General features: G+C 48.0%; 1 protein-coding gene, 1 non-coding gene and 2 pseudogenes across 13 annotated transcripts in view; 1 reads left to right on the top strand and 3 right to left on the bottom strand.

The window, feature by feature from the left end:
* Positions 1–1,345: 1,345 nt before the first annotated feature.
* On the bottom strand, positions 1,346–3,618 carry LOC148006093 (large ribosomal subunit protein eL33 pseudogene; annotated as a pseudogene).
* A 2,716-nt stretch (positions 3,619–6,334) lies between these two features.
* Positions 6,335–7,265, bottom strand: Slc25a33-ps1 (solute carrier family 25 member 33, pseudogene 1; annotated as a pseudogene).
* Positions 7,266–13,017: 5,752 nt separating this feature from the next.
* Positions 13,018–13,124, bottom strand: LOC120103385 (U6 spliceosomal RNA). The gene has a single exon (XR_015621614.1). It is a non-coding gene; the product is annotated as a U6 spliceosomal RNA (small nuclear RNA).
* Positions 13,125–15,359: 2,235 nt separating this feature from the next.
* The window catches only part of Zdhhc18 (zDHHC palmitoyltransferase 18), a 39,052-nt gene continuing 33,423 nt past the window's right edge, over positions 15,360–20,988 (top strand). For 11 of the 12 annotated variants that reach the window (XR_015619894.1, XR_015619891.1, XR_015619893.1 and 8 more), the window contains exon 1: positions 15,360–15,795. Coding sequence is in view for 8 of the 12 variants with exons in the window: in XM_087550048.1 (XP_087406174.1) it covers positions 15,467–15,795 (329 nt within the window). In the remaining 4 variants the exon portion in view is untranslated. 12 annotated transcript variants of the gene reach the window in all.

The following is a 20,988-nucleotide window of genomic DNA, read 5'->3' as shown; positions in this document are numbered from 1 at the left end:
CAAGTGGATCTCTGCTAGTTTGAACCAGTCTGGTCTACGGAGAGAGTTCCAGGATGGCCAGGGCTATTCAGAGAAACTTGGTCTCAAACACACACACACACACACACACACACACACACACACACACACACACACAGAGAGAGAGAGAGAGAGAGAGAGAGAGAGAGAGAGAGAGAGAGAGAGAGAGAGAGAAGATATGGACTCACGTTAACTCAGACTGGTCCCAAACCTGCTATGTAGCCAAAGCTTCTCTTGAGATCCTGTTCCTCTGCTAAGATTGCAGGCATGAGGGGCTGGAGAGACGGCTCAGCGGTTAAGAGCACTGACCTCTTCCAGAGGTCCTGAGTTCAAATCCCAGCAACCACATGGTGGCTCACAACCATCTGTAATGAGATCTGATGCCCTCTTCTGGTGTGTCTGAAGGCAGCTACAGTGTACTCATATGAATAAATAAAGCCTTAAAAAATAAAAGATTGGGGCTGGGGATTTAGCTCAGTGGTAGAGCGCTTACCTAGGAAGCGCAAGGCCCTGGGTTCGGTCCCCAGCTCCGGAAAAAAAAAGAACCAAAAAAATAAAAAAATAAAAAATAAAAGATTGTAGGCATGAGCCTTTATACCCTTACTACATGTTTTTTATATCTAGTCATGCTAAATACACAAATAGTTTTGTGTTACATTTGGTCGCAGTGTTACAGTACAATGACAAGTTGGAGAGGGTTGGGGCCTAGGAGCACTACGCTATGCAGTGTAGCTTAGGGTTCACTGCTGTGAGCAGATGCCATGACCAAGGCAACTCTTCTTTTTCTCTCTTTTTTTTTTTTTTTTTTTTTTCAGAGCTGGGGACCAAACCCAAGGCCTTGTACTTGCTAGGCAAGCGCTTTACCACTGAGCTAAATCCCCAACCCCCAAGGCAACTCTTATAAGGACAGCATTTAACTGGGCCTGGCTTACAGGGTCAGAGGTTCAGTCCATTATCATCAAGGCGGGAGCATGGCAGTGTCCAGGCAGGCATGGTGCAGGAGGAGCTGAGAGTTCCATCTCTTTTTCCAAGGTCCAACAGGAGAAGACTGGCTTCCAGGCAGCTAGGAAAAGGGTCTTAAAGCCCGTGCCCAGGGGGCTGGGGATTTAGCTCAGTGGTAGAGCGCTTGCCTAGCAAGTGCAAGGCCCTGGGTTCGGTCCCCAGCTCCTAAAAAAAAAAAAAGAAAAAAAAAAAAAAAAGCCCGTGCCCACACTGGCACACCTACTCTAACACCACACCCCCAAATAGGGCCACTCCCTGAGCCAAACATATTCAAACCACTATAGCATGTATTGAATTATCTCACTTAAGCTTTTTTTTCTTTTTTGGAAAAAAAATACAAGAGCACAAATCTACTTTTATTTATTTACTCTCCATTAGTTTAAATCCGGGATGGGTACAGCATCACAGGGAGTGTGTGTCCAATGGCCTTTGCAGGAAGGTTGCTTCGGAATTTGGCACAAACCATGCCACTGTTTCCATGGGCCGGAGTTACTTTTCCCCAGATCACTCAGGTTTTGTTTGGTTTGCCTCCAGGAGTCACTGCATTGTTTTTTGCTTTGTACACATAAGCACACCTCTTGCCTAAGTAGAACTCAGTTTCATCTCCGGCATAAACACCTTCAATTTTAAGAAGAGCCGTGTGCTCTCTTTGGTTCTGGGGGCCTGGCTTGTAGCCAGCAAAAATGGCCTTGCACCACAGCCTTCCAGACAAACCTGCTTTTTTTTAGAAGTCCTGTTCCCAGCAGGCCTCCAAAGGTGACAAGATGGCAGAAAGAGGAAGGCCTCATTTCAGTTTTTTAAACTTTTTTTTTAAGATTTATTTATTATATATAAGTACACTGTCGCTGTCTTCAAACACACCAGAAGAGGGCATCTGATCTCATTACAGATGGTTGTGAGCCACCATGTGGTTGCTGGGAATTGAACTCAGGATCTCTGGAAGAGCAGTCAGTGCTCTTAACCACTGAGCCATCTCTCCAGCCCCTCAGATTATTATTATTTTTTAGTTGTATGTGTGTGAGTGTTTTGCCCACATGTATGTCTGTGCTCCATGTGTGTCTGATGCTTAAGGAGGCCAGAAGAGGGCACCAGATACCTTGGGATTGGAATTACTACAGAGTCACTCTGTGGGTGCTGGAAATCAAACCCCGGTTCTCTATAAGAGCAGAAAGAACTCTTAACTGCTGAGCCATCTCTCCAGCCTCATAACAAGACAGAAACCCAAGGACTTGATGGAGCTCTGAGCGCAAAGGTGAGCTTTGGGTCCTGTTCATGGTCTTCAAGGTAAAAAGCAAATAGCTCCTGCCAATGCTTATAATTTATACGGAGAAAATCAGTCCTTTGCCTGTCAGTGTCTGGACTTTAGACAGCAGGGGAGTCACGGCACCCAGAACAGCAGCTGTAGCTGGAGTCACTGCTTTATTAAATTCTTGGTAGTTCACAGTCCTTTCCTCCCTACAGCCGCCTCATTCTCAGACCAAACAACCGGTTAAAGACAGTAGGTGCTCTTAACTGCTGAGCCATCTCTCCAGCCCCCACCTTTCCTTTCTTTTTTTTTTTTTTTTTTTTTCTATTTTTCGGGGCTGGGGACCGAACCCAGGGCCTTGCGCTTGGTAGGCAAGCGCTCTACCACTGAGCTAAATCCCCAACCCCCACCTTTCCTTTCTTAATGTGACAAATACTCTTGTAGACCAGGCTAGCCTCAGAACAGGGGCCCCTGCCTCAGACTCCCATATTCTGTGATTATAGGCTTGGGCAGCTGCACCTGTCCCTTCTCTTTCCCGTCTTCCTTAGTGCGGGGGTCGGGGGGTTGTTTTAGGCCCTGGGCTTGCTGGGCAAGCACTTTACCTCTGAGCTTTACTTCTGACCCCTAACCCATAGAAATCTGGATCTAGACCTTAACATATCACTATGCAGGTGACCTTTTGCTGAGTCTGACGAAAATGGAAGAAGTGGGTACTTCAGATGCAAAATAAAAGTGTCAGAAATAAATGCCACCAAAAAAAAAAAAAATCTGATGAGTCTCCTTCAGAGAAGAATCTGGGGGCCCCAAATCCAGGCTGCATCCCAAGTTGCTCTTGAACCTAAGCAGACAGCAAATTCAATGGTATTTAACATCTTCAAGTCAAACAGAGGGGTTGGGGATTTGGCTCAGTGGTAGAGCGCTTGCCTAGGAAGCGCAAGGCCCTGGGTTCCGTCCCCAGCCCCCCCCCCAAAAAAAAAAAGAAAAAAAGAAAAAAAGAAAAAAAAGAGATGAAAATTCAAGTCAAACAGAGACGCTGTATGGAGTCGCTTACAAGCCCTAGCTGGTGAATCACCACACAGGACTCTCAGATTTCGGAGGAAGCCCCTACCCTTTCTTTTTGTTTCTTTCTTTTTTTTTTTTTTTTAAGATTTATTTATTACATATGAGTACACTGTAGCTGTCTTCAGACACAGCAGAAGAGGGCATCAGATCCCATTACAGATGGTTGTGAGCCACCATGTGGTTGCTGGAATTTGAACTCAGGACCTCTGGGAGAGCAGTCAGTGCTCTTAACCAGTGAGCCATCTCTCCAGCCCACCCATGCCCTTTCTGAAGATGATGTCTCTCTCCATCCATACTTCTTCTGTACTTTTGGAGCGACTGAAAGCCTGGCCACGGACTAGGAAGTAGCCGTGTGGCCTGATCTGAGATCCACGAAGTAGCCCAGTGCGTAAAGGCGCTTGCCACGACCACTGATGATCTGAGCTCCACCTGTGGCACCCATCCGTGGGGAGGAGAGCCCTGACTCCCATGAGCTGTCCTCTGACCTCCACGTGCTACAGCAAGTGTACACACAGATGCTAAGGGATGGAGTGGGAAGAAACAGGACGTGTGGAAGGTGGGCGCTTGAGTAAGCTGATGGGCTGGTAATCGTTCCTCACCTCTGTTCCCCCTGCACTGCCGCCCCCTGATGAGTTCCTTCTGTCTACAGCCCAGTTACAGATGGCTCTGCACCACACGCTGCCACCGTGTGAGAGAGGACGGCTGTCACATGACAGTTCCACCCCGAGGTGCTACTGAAAGACAGCAGCGGGCTCCCCTTGAAGATTCAAAGCCCTCAGAAAAGAGATTTGGATTCCCCTACCAGGGAACGGACTCTACAGCGGAGGCTCTGGCAGAGAGCAAAGGGAATTCGGGATGAATAGCAGGGGAAAAAGCTATAAATATCAGCTGTCGCCTTTCGACCACTCACAGAGAGGAGCACTGAGAAAGCAACGTGTCCTTCCTTCGTCTGTTACTGTGTGTGCGTGGAATGATAATTTATAAATATTAGACTAATGGTGAGAGAATTGTAACTATAGCTGAGAACGCATAAATAATGCATGTCATTTTCTCTTCATATCGTTGCAAATTTTTGTTGAAAATTAACTTTTTGTTGTTCGTTGTTTTTTTTTTTTTTTTTTTTTTTCGAGACACGGTGTCACCATATAGCCCAGGCTGTCCTCCAATACACAGAGATCCTGCTGCCTCTGTCTCCTCAGTGCTGGGATTAAAGGCTTGTGGAGGCCAAAATAAGGTATCTGATCCCCAGGACCTGGAGTTCCAGATGGTTCTGAGCCACTATAGATATGGATGCCGGGCCTTCCTTGTTTTGTTGTTGCTTGATTTTAGGTTTTCTTATCTTGGTGCTGGGCATTGAACGTAGGGCCTTACGTATGTCAAGTCTGTATTTTACCACTGAGCGTGCATAATAAATACCCTTGCTCCTGTTGTTCTGTACGTGGGATGTTCATGGTTTGTTTGTTAGTTTGCTTGTCTTTTGCTTTCTGAGACAGAGTCTCTCTGTGTAGCATTGGATGTCCTGGAACTCACTCTGTAGACCAGGCTGGCCTTGAACTCAGAGATCCTCCTGCCTCTGCCTCCCTATTGCTGGGATTAAAGGCTTGTGCCTCCCCCCTCCCCCGCCGTAGCCTTCCCCCCCCCACCCCCCCCGGAGCTGAGGACTGAACCCAGGGCCTTGCACTTCCTAGGCAAGAGCTCTACCACTGAGCTAAATCCCCAACCCCTGCCTTTTTTTAAAAAGAAGATTCATTTATTTATTGTATGTGAGCACACTGTCACTGTCCTCAGACACACCAGAAGAGGGCATCAGATCTCATTACAGATGGTTGTGAGCTACCATGTGGTTGCTGGGATTTGAACTCAGGACCTCTGGAAGAGCAGTCAGTGCTCTTAACCAGTGAGCCATCTCTCCAGCCCGCCATTTTTTTTTTTTTTTTTTTTTGATCTGGGGACCGAACCCAGGGCCTTGTGCTTGCTAGGCAAATGCTCTACCATGAACTAAATCCCCAACCCCCATTTTTTTTTAATTGACTGAGAATTGAGCAAGTAATTGTAACCTCAATGGAAAGAAATTCAGATAAGTGGGCATGAACAAAAGAACCACCCTTCATCTTCCTTCCTTTCTTTGTTCTATCTTTTTTTTTAAAGATTTATTTATTTATTTTTTGGTTCTTTTTTTTCGGAGCTGGGGACCGAACCCAGGGCCTTGTGCTTCCTAGGTAAGCGCTCTACCACTGAGCTAAATCCCCAGCCCCTAAGATTTATTTATTTTATGTATGTGAGTACACTGTCAATGTCTTCAGACACACCAGAAGAGGGCATCAGATCTCACTTCAGATGGTTGTGAGCTACCATGTGGTTGCTGGGATTTGAACTCAGGACCTCAGGAAGAGCAGTCAGTGCTCTTAACCGCTGAGCCATCTCTCCAGCCCTCTTTGTTCTATCTTTCGTGTGTGTGTGTTGGAGGTGGAACCCAGAGTCTCAGGAATGCTAGGTTCTACCTCTGAACTACATCCCCAGTCCCACATCTTTTCAGGGGAACAGGGAGATAGTTCTGTTAAAAGTAACTTTTATATATAAGCCTAATGTAATTGTTGTCTCTGAGGCTTACTGCCTTCCTCTGCTAACCTAGGCCTAGTCCTGGAAGCTTCTAGCCCAGGTACAATCCAATCCAGGCCTAGAATGCTTTAGCTTCTAAGACTGACTGCTGAATAAACTCACCCCTTTCTAGTTCTTTTTTTTTTTAATTAAGTAGCATGATTTAATTTACTTGCTGCTTAATCCTTAATCCTAAGTTAAAAAAGAAACTTATAATTAATCATTAACGTTAATGAATTTAAACCTTCCAGAAACATGGATCCAAAAGGAAATATCCAAGAGGTGACATGAGCCGGGTATTCTATGGCCTTTGCTGTTTCAGTTTTGAACACTAAACATCAAGGGAAAAGAAAATCTCTAGGGTTTTTTCAGCTTTATTCTTCTAGTGACAACCACGTGGCCCTGTCACTAAGCATGCTCTCCCAGCAGGTACACGATGAAGTCATAGGTGGACAGAAAAAAGGCAGGATTGGGGATCTGTTGGAAGAGCTGAGCAAAAACGTCCTCTGTAGAAGGCGAGGTAGCCTTCTTCCCGGAACACCAGGCTGCCTTCTTCAGGGAGCAGGGTCCTGGTGACCTCCTGTGGGTAAGCAACGCAGGAGGCGCATCCCTGAGAAACAGCCGCAGCTGCCATAAGTCCAAAGAAGCTGGAGGAACTTTTCTCAGTTCCTTCTGTGGAGTAGATTATCAGGGCTTCTTTCAAACACTTCTTTAAACTGCATAAATAGCGAGGCAGATGATTGTCTCTGAGACGCCAGCACAGGACACAGGCAGCCCTCTGTAGAAGCCACGGATGCCTTCTGTCCGGTAACATGTGGAGAACACTGGAGTGTCTTCATCTGCTTGCAGCCTCTCGCCTTTTGTTCTAGCTGCATCCTCGTTTTAACCATCCAAACAGGATTCATTAAGGTATTTGTGACAAAAGCTGCCGGGCCAGCAGCCAGTTGAGAAAATCTGCAGTCTTTCTATTGGGTCCGAAGAGGCCATTGAACTGTTCTTTGGAGTACAATGCAAAGAACACAGCCCTTGATGGCTCAACTCGGACCAAGCTTGGACCCAAACCTCTAAAGAGTGACTTTGGTCCCTCCTTTTCCAGGATCCACTTCAGAACCTGTATGAGGCCAGGCATCACAGACGTTGGTCTCACCATTCCAGCTCCACTAATGGTCTCCAGTTGAACCTTAGGATAATACACCGTCCGAAGAGCTCGTCTCGAAGACTGCAGTCTCGCCTTAATGACTTCTAGTGGACATGTGAAAATAGCACCAACTGTGTCCCCGCACCCACCCGCGAAGAGATGAAGTAGTGTGTTCTCCTTCTGCTGAGTGCCAGTCGCCATGGCCACGCCGCTTATGGTACGCTCAAGGTCTTGAGCTCTGCTGGCCTTGCTGCCCTCTTCAGGCAGCCACCGCATGCTCCCATGCACACAGGAGGCCCAAGAGCTCAGCTCCTTCCAATGAGTCGCATTCAGCCTGTCAGTGGCCTCAGTGGGCGGCACTTTCCCTCCAGTTCTTTTTTATCTCTGGCTGGCTGATCAACTCAGCTGCTCCGGCTCAAACTCCTTCCAAGCTGGCTGATTCAAACCGGCTTCTCTGGGCTACTCCTGAATTGCTCTGCTTAGCCTCTAATTCTGCCAATCTGTTCTGATCTTCTGGCTTCTTCTCATTCCCTGGCTTGCTCTATCTTCACCGTGTCTAGCTTGTTCTCTCTTCAACCTCTCAACCTGTTTCTGTAAGACTCTCCTAGAAAAATTGCCTCTTCCTTTCTCTGCACTGCTCTTAAGTAGCTTCCCTTTCCACTCTCCTGAGAGTTGGGCGGATCCTAGTCTGTCAAATCTTTCCCTGATTCATCACTTTGTCTGCCACTCAATTAGATATCATTTTTTTTTTTTTGGTTCTTTTTTTTGGAGCTGGGGACCGAACCCAGGGCCTTGCGCTTCCTAGGCAAGCGCTCTACCACTGAGCTAAATCCCCAACCCTAGATATCATTTTTTAAACATGGTTGTTTCTTTCTACAAACTAACTTTACCTCTAGTGTTTGGGATTAAAGGCGTGTATGAAGGGCTGAGCCACATCAGAACTAGGAACAGGTATTTTTAGTGAATAATACAATCTTGGGGTTCACAGTGTGATTTAATATCCTGCAAGAGTTCAGTGGTTAAGAACATTTACTCTTTTTTTTTTCCAGAGGACCTGAGTTCAGTTCCCAGCACTGACGCTTGTAAAAGTAACTTTTATTCACCTGATTAATTGTCATCTCAGACAGAGACTTACTGCTGAATAAGTTCACCCTTTCTGAACTATGGCTGGCTGGTTCAACTCAGCTGTCCTGGCTCAAAACTTCTCTCCAAACTGACTGATTCAAACTGGATTCTCTTGGATTCTCACTTTATCGCTCTGCCTCTGAATTCCATACACTCAACTGCACTTAACTGAACTCCACTTACTGAATTGCCCTCCAGCTAGATGTCACTTTCCAACATGGCTGCTTCTTTCTACACACTAACTTCACCTTTATTGTTTGGGATTAAAAAGATGTACTAAGGGTACGTCCAGCTGGAGGGATTAAAGATGTTTCATTCTAGCAGGATCACCCAAACCTAAAGGTCTTTGGATTTAATCCTTTGCCAGAGCAGCCATGTTGGTGGAGTAAAATTCCTCTACACACACTGGCCAGCTCACAGCTGCCTGTAACTTGGCTCCAGGAAAAGTCAAAGCCTCTGGCTTCTGTGGCTGCATGTACTTATGCATGAAGATGCACCACATGAACGTAATTAAAAAGAAATTCTCTTTTGTTTATTTGGTTCCTAAGACAGGGTTTCTCTGTGTAGCCCTGGATGTCCTGGAACTCACCTTGTAGACCAGGCTGGCCTCAAACTCAGAGAGCCTCCCTAGTGCTGGGATCAAAGGTGTGTGTAACTGTCCCCTGCTTAAGTTCATTTTAAAACAATATAAGCAGAAAGGCTGCCTGCAAAGAGACAAGATATAGACGGGAGAGAAGCTGAGTGACAAGCGGGACAGTCCAGGCTTCTGTAAAGTGACAAGGATCAAGAAGACCTACTTACCAGGACCAGCATGTCTAGTTTGGTGACTGTCAGGTCTGGGTTGCAGGAGGAAAGGGAGACCATAGTATGGTTCATTCCAAGGTAAAGGTCATAGACCCAGGACTTCCAGCACCAAGAGCCTGGCTCAGCGGCCTTTGACACATGGGCCTCAAAGTGATTCTGTTTGGGGTTTATTTATCTTTTTTTTTCTTCAATTTTTGTAATGAAGCTGAGGTTAGCCTCAAATTTGATATGTAGCTAAGGGTGGCCTTAAATGCATGATCCTCCTGCTTCAGCTTCCTAAGTGACAAGATGACAAATGTGTGCCACCATATTGTTTGGTGGTGGTGGGTGGGTAAGATTAGGTCTTATTATCTAGCCCTGCTGTCCCTGACCTGGGACTTGCTGTGTTGACCAGGCTGGCCTCAAACTCACAGAGATCTGTCTGCCTCTGCTTCCTGGTGTTGGGATGACAGCATGATCTCCATGTCTGGCTCTGATTAACGGTTCTCTTTGTTCGTTTGCAGACAAGGTTTCGTGTAGCCTGTGCTGCCATACAACAACGTGTGGGTAGCTGGAGTTCCCTATCATCCTGCCTCTACACCTCAAGGGCCAAATTGCAAAACTGTAGCACAGCTGTTGGCTTCCCACCTTTTTCCATTGTATCCTTTTTCTTTGTTTATAGACAGGGTCATGCTCTGTAGTCTAGGCTGGCTTTAAATTTGGTAATCCTCCTACCTCAGCTTCCCACATGAAGAGACTCTAGGCTTGATCCACCATGATCCACTCTGTTGTACATGTGGATCCCTGTCTTCATCTCTCCAGTTTTAGTCCCAGGTCTCTTTTCTTCAGGTTTTACAGTAACTTTAGCTCGATGGACAGACCCTGTGATGACTACCAGTGATAACTATCAGTGATCCTGATAGTCACACCTTCATAGAATTCCCTCCTCTTGTTCCTCTTGTTTGCAAGTAGCACATGTGACTTGTATCCCATCATAGGATAGAGCAGATGTGATAACATGCTACTTCTGTCACACATATAAGAAATTATATGTGCTCTGCCCTGAACCCTGGAGAGATGGCTCAGTGGTTGTCTTAGTTGTCTTATTTTTTTTTTAAATATTTTATTTATTATATAGGAGTACACTGTAGCTGTCTTCAGACACACCAGAAGAGGGCATCAGATCTCATTACAGATGGTTGTGAGCCACCATGTGGTTGCTGGGATTTGAACTCAGGACCTTGGGAAGAGCAGTCGGTGCTCTTTTTTTCTTTTCTTTTCTTTTTTTTTTTCCTTTTTTTCTTTTTTTTTCTTTTTTCGGAGCTGGGGACCGAACTCAGGGCCTTGCGCATGCTAAGCAAGCGCTCTACCACTGAGCTAAATCCCCAACCCCCAGTCTGTGCTCTTAACCACTGAGCCATCTCTCCAGCTCCCGTCTTAGTTGTCTTAGAGTTCTATTGCTGTGAAGAGACACCGTGACCAAGGCAGCTCTTACAAAGGGAAAATTTAATGGAGGCTGGCTTATAGTTTCAGAGATTCAGTTCATTATCATCATGTCAGGAAGCACAGTAGCATGCTGGAAAAGCTGAGAGTTCTACATCTTGGTCCCAAGGCAGCCAGGAGAAGACTCTTCTAGGTAACTAGGAGAAGGGTCTCAAAGCCCCCCCCACACACACACAGTGACACACTTCCTCCAACAAAGCCACATCTACTCCGACAAGACCACGCCTCCTAATAGTGTCCCTGATTTCCTGGGTCAAGCACATTCAAACCACCACATTCCACTCCCTGGCTCCCCATAGGCTTTTTCAAACACATGGGTCTCTTGGGGCCATACCTAGCCGTAGCATAATGCAAAACGCATTTAGTCCAACTTCAAAAGTCCCTATAATCGGGGTTGGGGATTTAGCTCAGTGGTAGAGCGCTTACCTAGGAAGCGCAAGGCCCTGGGTTCGGTCCCCAGCTCCGAAAAAAAGAACCAAAAAAAAAAAAAAAAAAGAACAAAAAAAAAAAGTCCCTATAATCTATAGCAGTCTCAACAATGTCAATGTTAAAAGTCCAAAGTTCAAATTCTCTACTGAGATTCATTAAATCATGTACCTGTAATACCCTATAAAATCAAAATTAAAAAAAGTCGATCACATACCAGCAACATCACAGGGTATATATTATCACCCCAAAACATCCTTGTGAGGGAATATTGGACCAAAGCAAGACCAAAAACCAGCTGGGCAATCTTTAAACTCTGCATCTCCATGTCTGATGTCCAACTCCTTTCAGCTCTGATGGCTGTTACACACTTCTTTCTCTTGGGCTGTACCACTCCCTGTTAGCGGCTTTCCTCCACAGGAGACCCATGGCTCTGACATCTCTAACATCTTAAGGTCTCTAAGGCAACTTCAACTTTATAGCTTCTTGTCCCAATGTCTGGGATCCACACATGATCTTCTGGGCTCTTCCAAAGGGCTTGGGTCACTTCCCCAGCTCTGCCCTCTGAGGCACTCTAGGCTCTGGTTGACTCCACTCCACTGCTGCTGCTGTTCTTGGTGGTCTTCCCATGGCACTGGCATCTCTGGTACACTGGGGTCTCCCATGGCAACTAGGCTTCACCAATAGCCTCTCACAGGCTCTCTTCATGGTGCCAAGCCTCAACAACTTTGCATGACCGCTTCAGTCCTGGGCCATCAACTGCAACTGAGGCTGCACCTGTACCAATGGCCTTCCCTGGCCTCTCACAGTGCCAAGCCTCGGCTGCTCTTCATGACCCCTTCATGCCTTCAAAACCAGTACCACCTGGGTGATTCTTACACATTGCCAAGTCCAGCTTTAGCACGAGGTGTAACCTTGGCTATCTCTGGAACACAGCTTCTCTGTGCTCTCAGAAAACACTTCCCAGGCAATTTCACCTCAGTGATTCTGGTCTCTTCTTTTTTTTTTTTTTTTTTTTTTTTTCTTCTTTTTCTTTTTTTAGGAGCTGGGGACCGAACCCAGGGCCTTGTGCTTGCTAGGCAAGCGCTCTATCACTGAGCTAAATCCCCAACCCCTTCTGGTCTCTTCTTAATCACAGCTAATTTCTCAGCTCCAGCCAACCAGCATCATCAACTGTCCTAATAGTCTCCTTCTCCAATTTATTCTAAAGTCAGAGCCATGTTGCTGAGTCTTGCTGCTTGCTGGGGCTGGAACATGGCCCCTGGTTCTGTTTACATTAACACCGGCTTTCTGTTTCCAACTCCTTCACTGCCTAAGCTTGGCTGTCCCGGAACTTGCTCTGTAGATTGATCTTGAGCTCAGTGATATGCATGGCCCTGTCTCCTGAATGCAGGGATTAAAGGCGTGTACCACCATGCCTGGGCCTAAGCTCTTCATGGTCACTGGTTCTTTTTTTTTTTCTTTTTTCTTTTTTTTGGAGCTGGGGACTGAACCCAGGGCCTTGCGCTTGCTAGGCAAGTGCTCTACCGCTGAGCTAAATCCCCAACCCCCATGGTCACTGGTTCTTAAGGTTTGGATCTAAACCTCAGGATCTGAATCATAGCTGTGCCCTCCATTTCTGGATGGTAGTTCACTTCAGATCTAGTCAGGTTGACAACTGGGAATGACCATCACGATCCACCCTGTGTCAACTTGACACAAATCATATCTCATGTCCAAATGATACCAATAACCAGGTAATAATGCCTGCATAGAACTATCCCTTGTTCAACTGCCAAAGTATGATCAGGAGGTTTCGGTAGATGGGATCTTGCCCCCAAATCACTACTCCCTTAATCTGCGTATCTCCTGGAACACAGGACTCAGGTTCATTTCACTTCCTGAAACCATAACCCTTGTATTTTTTCTTTTTTTAAAACATCTTTATTTATTATATACATTGTAGCTATCTTCAGACACACCAGAAAAGGGCATCAGATCTCATTACAGATGGTTGTGAGCCACCATGTGGTTGCTGGGATTTGAACTCAGGACCTTTGGAAGAGCAGTCGGTGCTCTTAACCGCTGAGCCATCTCTCCAGCCCCGTATTTTTTCTTTTTTCTTTTTTTTTTTTTTTTATATATGGAACGCTTCACGAATTTGCGTGTCATCCTTGCGCAGGGGCCATGCTAATCTTCTCTGTATCGTTCCAATTTTAGTATATGTGCTGCCGAAGCGAGCACGTATTTTTTCTTTTTAAGTCTGCTCTTTTCCCACTGCACAGCGGAACACCAGGCTGTTTTGAGATTCCCTTTGCTAACGCAATTAATCTAAATCTCTTCATTTTACCTCGGGCAGACTCTTCAGACAAGGGCAAAAAGCAGCACTTTCTTCACCAAAACATCACAATAGCAGTCTCTAGGCCACATGTTAACATTCTTTCCTGAAACCTTTCGAGCCAGTCTTCCACAGTTCAAATCAACCTCAGCAACAAAGTCTTCCATATTTCTACGAGGGTAGAAATAAATTCTACATGAAGTGTTCCATTGCTTTCAAAAGTTCCAAGATCCGGGCTGGAGAGATGGCTCAGCGGTTAAGAGCACCCGACTGCTCTTCCAGAGGTCATGAGTTCAATTCCCAGCAACCACATGGTGGCTCACAACCATCTGTAAAGAGATCCGATGCCCTCTTCTGGTGTATCTGAAGACAGCTACAGTGTACTTATATATATATATATATAATAAATAAAATAAATCTTTAAAAAAAAAAAAAGTTCCAAGATCCACATCCCGCCAAACAAAAGCATGGTCAGGCCTATCACAACGATACCCCACTTCTAGCACCAACTTCTGTCTTAGGGTTTTCCATTACTGAGAAGAGATATCATGACCGAGGCAACTCTTAGAAAGGAAAACATTTAACTGTGCCCTCATTCCCTGGGCCAAGCGTATTCAAACCACCACAGTGGTTAAGAGTACTTGCTGAACAATCATGGGTACAGATCCAGCACCCACCTAACAACTTAGGCATCCTACACACGCCAACGGAGTTAGGCTCTGTGGGATCTGAGACATATTCTTCAGGCCTCAAATCGTCTGAAATGTGGGTGAGAAGGAATTCGGCCCCCAAGAGGGCTGCCCAGAAGCATCTTGGGCCACAAAGACTACGGGGCCACACGGAAAGAGCCAAGACAACAAAGATAAAATATAGAATTAGAGGGAGGAAAATATAGCCTCGGGGAGGATTAGAAATGCCCAACCTTTGAGCTAGTAAAGGCATATCAAAATTAACTGATGTGAGTGTGTGTGTGTGTGTGTGTGTGTGTGTGTGTGTGTGTGTATGTGTGTCTTTCTTTTGAGAATCCAGACAGCTGTTGCATGTGTGTAAACCACTGGGGACAGAACGGATAGCTAAACTTACCACTAATTTAGGAAGTTTGACTCTGAGGGATCTGATACCTTCTTCAGGCCTCCCATGCACGCATAGGCCTGCCCTCTCTGTCTCCCTATGTGCACATTCAGTCACACGAACACAAATGATGATGTCTTAGGGCTGGTGGAGCAGCTCGGTGAGAGAGAGAGGCGTTACCCAGCGTGTGAGGCTCTGGGTTAGATGCCCAAGTATCCCAAGAGCAAAGCAATCTCTGTTTTAGCAAATGAAAACTCAACTCTCTTTGTCGGGTTCATGAAGTACATGAGTCCTTCAGAGAAACCTCTGTGGTGAGTCATGGTGATCAGCTCTAGCAACTTTGGGTGGAGTCTCAGCAAAACTCCCAGGCCTCCAGTCATATTATAAGAAATAAGTTTCACTAACAACCTGAATGGCTTGCAAGGAGGCTGGTCCCCATTTGACTCTCCAGATGAGAATTAAAACTGCCTGATCGGGGTTGGGGATTTAGCTCAGTGGTAGAGCGCGCTTGCCTAGGAAGTGCAAGAAGATTTGCTAAAATATCACCTGAGTCCTATGAAATAAAGTGTGTGTGTGTGTGTGTGTGTGTGTGTGTGTGTGTGTGTGTGTGTGTGTGTGTGTGTGTGTGTTTGCAGCTGAGACAGGGTCTCACTTGTAACTCAAGCTGGGTGCATATTCACCCTGTACCTCAGGCTGGCCTTGAACCCTAATTGTCTCAGTCACTCGGAGTCATAGGCCACCCCAGTAGTTATGCCTACACCCACCTGAAAAAAGCTCGGGGACCCATCTCCACTTAGAACCCAGGGTTGGACCTAGGAGAGCAGGAAGGGCAAGACTAAAGGATATTTCACTCACACCTCTTTAGACACTTTCAAAGCACTCTTACCGGCTTGCCCTCAGAGGTGGGCGAGCCTGGAGCGCCTGGGCTGTCCCCTGAATCTCAGACTCCTAAGGCAGGGTCTGAGTGCACCCGCAGCGTAGGGAGTCCTGGAGGCCGCATCTGCAGATCTAAGGCGGGGCGCAGGGGGCGCTGCGGAGCAAGCCGGGGGCGGGGCGGCAGCGGAGGGGCCAACCCGAGCGAGCCCGCTCTCCAGCGCCGCGCGCGCCGCCGCCACCTCCGCTGCTCTGCCCGGTCCCGGAGCGGCCGGGCGCGGAGCCGAGGCCCGCGGCCGGCCGCATGAAGGACTGCGAGTATCAGCAGATAAGCCCCGGGGCCGCCCCGCCACCCGCTTCCCCCGGGGTGCATCGCCCCGGCCCCGCCGCGCCCCCCGCTCCAAGCCCCGGGCCCGCGCCTGGCGCGCCGCGCTGGAGTGTCAGCGGCAGCGGCAGTGGCAGCGGCAGCGGCAGCGGGAGCCTGGGCCGCCGGCCGCGGCGTAAGTGGGAGGTGTTCCCGGGCCGCAACCGCTTCTACTGCGGCGGCCGCCTCATGCTGGCCGGCCACGGCGGCGTCTTCGCGCTCACGCTGCTGCTCATCCTCAGCACCACCATCCTCTTCTTCATCTTCGAGTGAGTTCGCGCACCCCAACCCCCACCCCGGCGCTGCGTCCCCGGCCGCCGCTCCTTCCGCGCCCGCATCCGTGTGCCCTCGGGCCTCCGCCGGCCCTGGATCCCCGGAACCCCTCCTCGCCACCCGGACCTGGGGCGCCCCGCCCGGGTCACCAGATTTTGCCGGGTCCTTCAGGTCCGCCTGCCCTTCTATCACTCACTGGCCGGTTCTTGCCTATCCCAGGCTCTTTCTAACCCTTCTAGGCATCTTTCATTCCTCTCCTCAGACAAGTAAGTTTTTGTGTCCTTTGGCTGTGGACACCGTACCATGCATTTCCTAGGCGTCTTTTCAGGTCCCTCCAAGGTTCTACAGGATCCTGGCTCCCACACCCGCTTTCCCTCAGTCACGGTCACCTTAGGCCCCGAGGCAATCTTCCCTAAAGCATCTCTGGGCCTCTTAGGCTCTTCTTTCTCCAACACTTTCCTTAGTTTCTCCAAAGCTTCCCTCTTAAGTCTCCCTCTTAGCTCCCTAGTCCTCTAGGTGTCTCCCACCCAGACCTCTTTCCCCCCTGGTCACTCTAGAGCATCCCTTGGTCACGTTCTACCACCAGGACAGCGACTTCTCTCTTCAGGAAAGAGACCTGAGTGCCTGCGTGTGACATGTCTTATTTGCCCCTATGGGCTTCTGACCTCTTTCCAGTGACCTAGGGTTGGCCTACACTGCACCTCCATATTAGGACTGGAGGATGGAGGGGTGTCTGCTTGTGGCTTTCTCGGGACCACTCATGCATCCAAAGTTTCCACCCTCCCTCAACCTCTAGCTGGAGTCACCTGCCTGTGATTCCTTGCAGGAACACACTCCCCCACACCCGGCGAGCCCCTCCTTTCCCTCCTACTTCTCCCTATTCTTTGGGCTTGGTTTCTTTTATTATTCAGTGTGGTTAAGAACTCCATCTCTGGGGGTTCGGGATTTAGCTCAGTGGTAGAGCGCTTGCCTAGGAAACACAAGGCCCTGGGTTTGGTCCCCAGCTCCAAAAAAAAAGAACCAAAAAAAAAAAAAAAAAAAAAAAAAAGAACTCCATCTCTGGAGCTAGGGGACCTGGCTCCAATCCCAGCTCCACCTCCCACTAATTGTGTGGCCTGGGGCAGTCATTTTACCTTTCCAAGTCCCAGTGCCCTCATCTGTAGAATGGGCATGCACCTCCGGCGGTGGTCTATGGCGATTGGTACCCGGTCATGGCTTGCAAGCCTTTAGTTTTTATTTCTTCAGATTTATTCATCATTTTTTTTTATTTGCATGTAAGCTTCTAGCACTTGATGTTGGCAAAAATCACTTCCCCGTGGGTAGGGGTCAGGGGGAGCGTGTCATGTTGAGGATGTCTGAACGACCAGTTCTCAGAGAACTTTCCAGGACCTGGATGATGTGTCCGTAACTGCAAGGTGAAGACTTCCTTCTTTGCCACCCTCCCCCAAAATGCTCTGCCCTTCCACTGGGTCAGGACAGGAGAAATAAAAAAAAGTTCAGGGTGGTTTACACAGAAAAGCGCTGAGATCCCAGCCTGAACCTTGGACGGAGTTTCATTTCCACCTCTCTGTTATGCGGCTTCCTGGGTGCTGTGGAAATGTCTTTTTCCAGAGCCCTTAGACCACAACTCTGTAGTGCTCACACCCAGGGTTATGACCCAGGCAGGAGGAAGTAGAGCTGACTGCTCTCAGAGGCTTTTGGACTTCAGGGTGGGTATCTTCACTGTGGTACTGCACTGCCTTGAGCCCGGAAGGGGGAATTCCTGCGCTCAGGGAGGACAGACCAATCACCTTGGCTTTCTTCCACACTTGTTACTTGGGTGGTGACTTTGGGGGCAGGGTTGGGAAACATCCCATAGTTCTGCTGGGTGTTTTGGGGGTGCTCGGGGAACTCAGAAGAGGAGCCATTGTGGTAGATGCACCTTTAGTGAGGACAGGGTTGTTAAGTGAGGCTCTCCCCACTGCTCTGAGGAAGGTTCTTGGCTCTTGTGGGGAGACCTTTCCTGGTGCAAATCATTTTGCCTCCCTGTTTGCTGGGAAGTTACGTCACAACCCACCAGGCTTCCCAGCTTCTAGCCCACTTCCTATTTCCACACAGCAGACATAACCCCTTGACATCAGATTGCAGGCTCCCCGGTTCTCTCTCTGGGTTAGAGCCCCAGCTCTGATAATGGCTTCCTGTGGCCTCAGCATCCTCTAGTCCTCCTGCCCAGTCGTCTTCTACTGTGTCGTCCTCTTAGATGCATTAGCCTGCTGGTTTGCTCCTACCTCAGGGTTTCTATTCTGTTTAGAGCACCCTCCTCATGGTCCACTCATTTCAGTCTCTCTCTGCTTGTACTGTATATACACACTTGCTTGATCGTTTCGTGCCTGTCTTTTCTTCAAGAGCATAGGAAGTCTCCACACTGCTGTGTATTTAGTGCCTAGAGCCAGTGCAAGGGTCAGCGCTCAACACAGCAAATGCTGGTTGAATGAATGAGTGGACGAATCACTTGCTAGGGGTGTGGGGAGGCCAGCTTGTAATTGGCACCCTGACTGGGTGACCTTGAATCTAGCAGTGGAAATCAGAGCCTAGGTCTGATGTTGGTATTTCCCAAGGGCTCTCCAAGTCCCAGGCTTCATTCCCCAGGCTCAGCTTATGGGACGACTAGGTGAGCTGTCCAGCAGAACACCTAGGACCTGGCTTGTTCTGTTGGAAGGCTGGACATGCAGAAGTGTGTTGGGCAGAGGGTAGCCCACTAGGAGCCCTTGACTTTGGCAGGCTCTGGTCCTGAGGGAAGGCCTCTGCAGGGTTCAGAAGCAGTGTGCAGATGGCCTGGTTTCGCTTCCTGCCTCTGTGGATCCCTGAAACATTGACTGGTCCCCCTCCTCCTGATGCATCTCTCAAGCTGCAGCCCCTACTCCGTCGAATCCCCTCTGGCTTCAGTGGGAAGGCAGCAGCTGGCTGCAGTCGGTGCCACGAACATCACAGCGAACACTTTTTTTTTGGTTCCCCCCCCCCCCCCGGAGCTGGGGACCGAACCCAGGGCCTTGCGCTTCCTAGGTAAGCGCTCTACCACTGAGCTAAATCCCCAGCCCCCACATCGAACACTCTTGACCTGCACTGCCCACATTGCTTAAACCTCCTAATCGTCTTCATCTGTGAGGTTTGGAGCAAGGTCAGAGGGTCACGGTGAAGATTCGAGAAAGCACATAAAGTGCACACCGTGTATCTAGCACACAGTAGCTATCTATGTCAGACATTTGATTGATTTTGAAACGGGATCTCACCACACAGTCCTAGCTGGCCTCGAACTCACAGAGATCCGCCTGCCTGTGTTTCCGAGTGCTGGGATTAAAGGCGTGTGCCAGCATGCCCAACAGAATTAATACTATTAAGGCAGCTTTATTTGTTTGTAGCCCAGGCTGGCCTCAAGCTCTCAGGCTTTCAAGTGCTACTGTTATAGGCATGTAGCATCATGTCTGCCCGAATCACAGCAGATATTGATTTGATAGTGATTATTATTGTCATCATCATCATCATCTTATTATTATTATTATTACTATTATTACTATTATTACTTTGTGCTACTGGGGCTTTGTGCGTGGTAGCCAGCATTCTACCACTGAGCTGTATCCCCAGCCTGTAAGTATTATTTATAATGACTTATCGATTAGGGCAGCACCTAGTAAATCTTCAGAAGATAGCAGAAGACGACTGAGTGGTAAAGTGCTTACCTACCATGCACAAGGCATTGAATTTGGTCTGTAATACTGAAAAAAAATATAATCTCTTCCTCTCCACGAGGGAAGTGCCATTCGTTTGATAATATTTCCTGGGCAAGGGGATGTCTGTGCCCAAAGAGAAGTTCATTACTTAGCAGGGGAAAGGCAAGCACCATATTCACAGACAAGCGGTGTTGGTGTTTTGTTTTGTTTTGACAGGCTCTTTCTCCATGTCCAGGCTAGCCTGGAGCTCAGTGTATAGACCAAGCTGGCCTAGGACTCACAGGCCTGCTTCTGTCTCCAGAGTGAGGATTAAGGGTGTGAGTTGCCACACCCAAAATTAAGTTTTTGTTATTTTGTCCCATTTCCCGTTTCCCCACTTACTTAGTTTATTTTTTTTAAAAATTTATTTGTTATATATGAGTACACTGTAGCTGTCTTCAGACACACCAGAAGAGGGCATCAGATCCCATTACAGATGGTTGTGAGCCACCATGTGGTTGCTGGGATTTGAACTCAGGACCTCTGGAAGAGCAGTCAGTGCTCTTAACCGCTGAGCCATCTCTCCAGCCCTTGTTTTTAGTTTACAAGCCTCTTGTGGTAGTGACTGTTGTCATATGTACAGCCATTGTTCCTGCTGTTTATTCAGAGCGTTGCCTGGCACAAAAAAAAGAACTCGGTAAATATTTGTGGTGTGGCTGACTGACAGATGGATGGATGGACTGATGCACTGACTGGCTGGCTGGCTGGAGGATTGACTGAGCGAGTGACTGAGTGACTGACTAACCAACCGACCGACAGAGTGGACATTGCAACATCGCCATGGATGGTTACCCAAGGGGCAGCCCCCCATAATTGGTAACGGCTTCCTGAAGTGCTGTGTCTACTAATGGGATTCTGAGGCTGCTGCAAGTGCTGGGATCAGGTCTGGAGAGGTGGCTCAGTGATTAAAAGCACCTGCTACTCGTTCTGAGGACCCAGGTTCAATTCCTAGTACCCACATGGTGGCTCACAACCACCTCTGACTTCATTCCAGGATGCCGGACACCTTCTGGTTGCTTTAGTCATCAGTCATACAGACAGACACAAACACCCATTCACAGAAATTATTAAAACAATATATTTTTTTAAAAATGGCTGAGTACTGAGCTGGACACAGTGTGGTCTTCACATGCTGCTGACCTAGCTCTTGGGGCTGAGGTAGGAAGATGGCTTGAGTCCAGGGGTTCAGAACCAGCCCAGGAAGCCCCCGTCTTTTTCTGTTTCCATCTCTGTCTCTGTCTGTCTGTCAGTCTGTTTTTTTAATTACATTCCATTTATTTTGTATGTATGTGTGTTTGCCGTGGTGTGCGTGCGTGTGCGTCAGAGGACACCTGTGGGAGTCGTTTTTCTCATTTCATCATGTGGGTTCCAGGACCACACTCAAGCCAGTAGGATTGGTAGTGCAGAGACAGTTCACTGGCCTGCTTTGTTTTGTTTCTGTAT

Source organism: Rattus norvegicus, chromosome 5 (assembly GCF_021556685.1).
Source record: "Rattus norvegicus strain SHRSP/BbbUtx chromosome 5, alternate assembly SHRSP_T2T, whole genome shotgun sequence".
Classification (NCBI taxonomy): Eukaryota; Metazoa; Chordata; class Mammalia; order Rodentia; family Muridae; genus Rattus; species Rattus norvegicus.
This window is presented reverse-complemented; position numbering and strand designations above follow the sequence as displayed.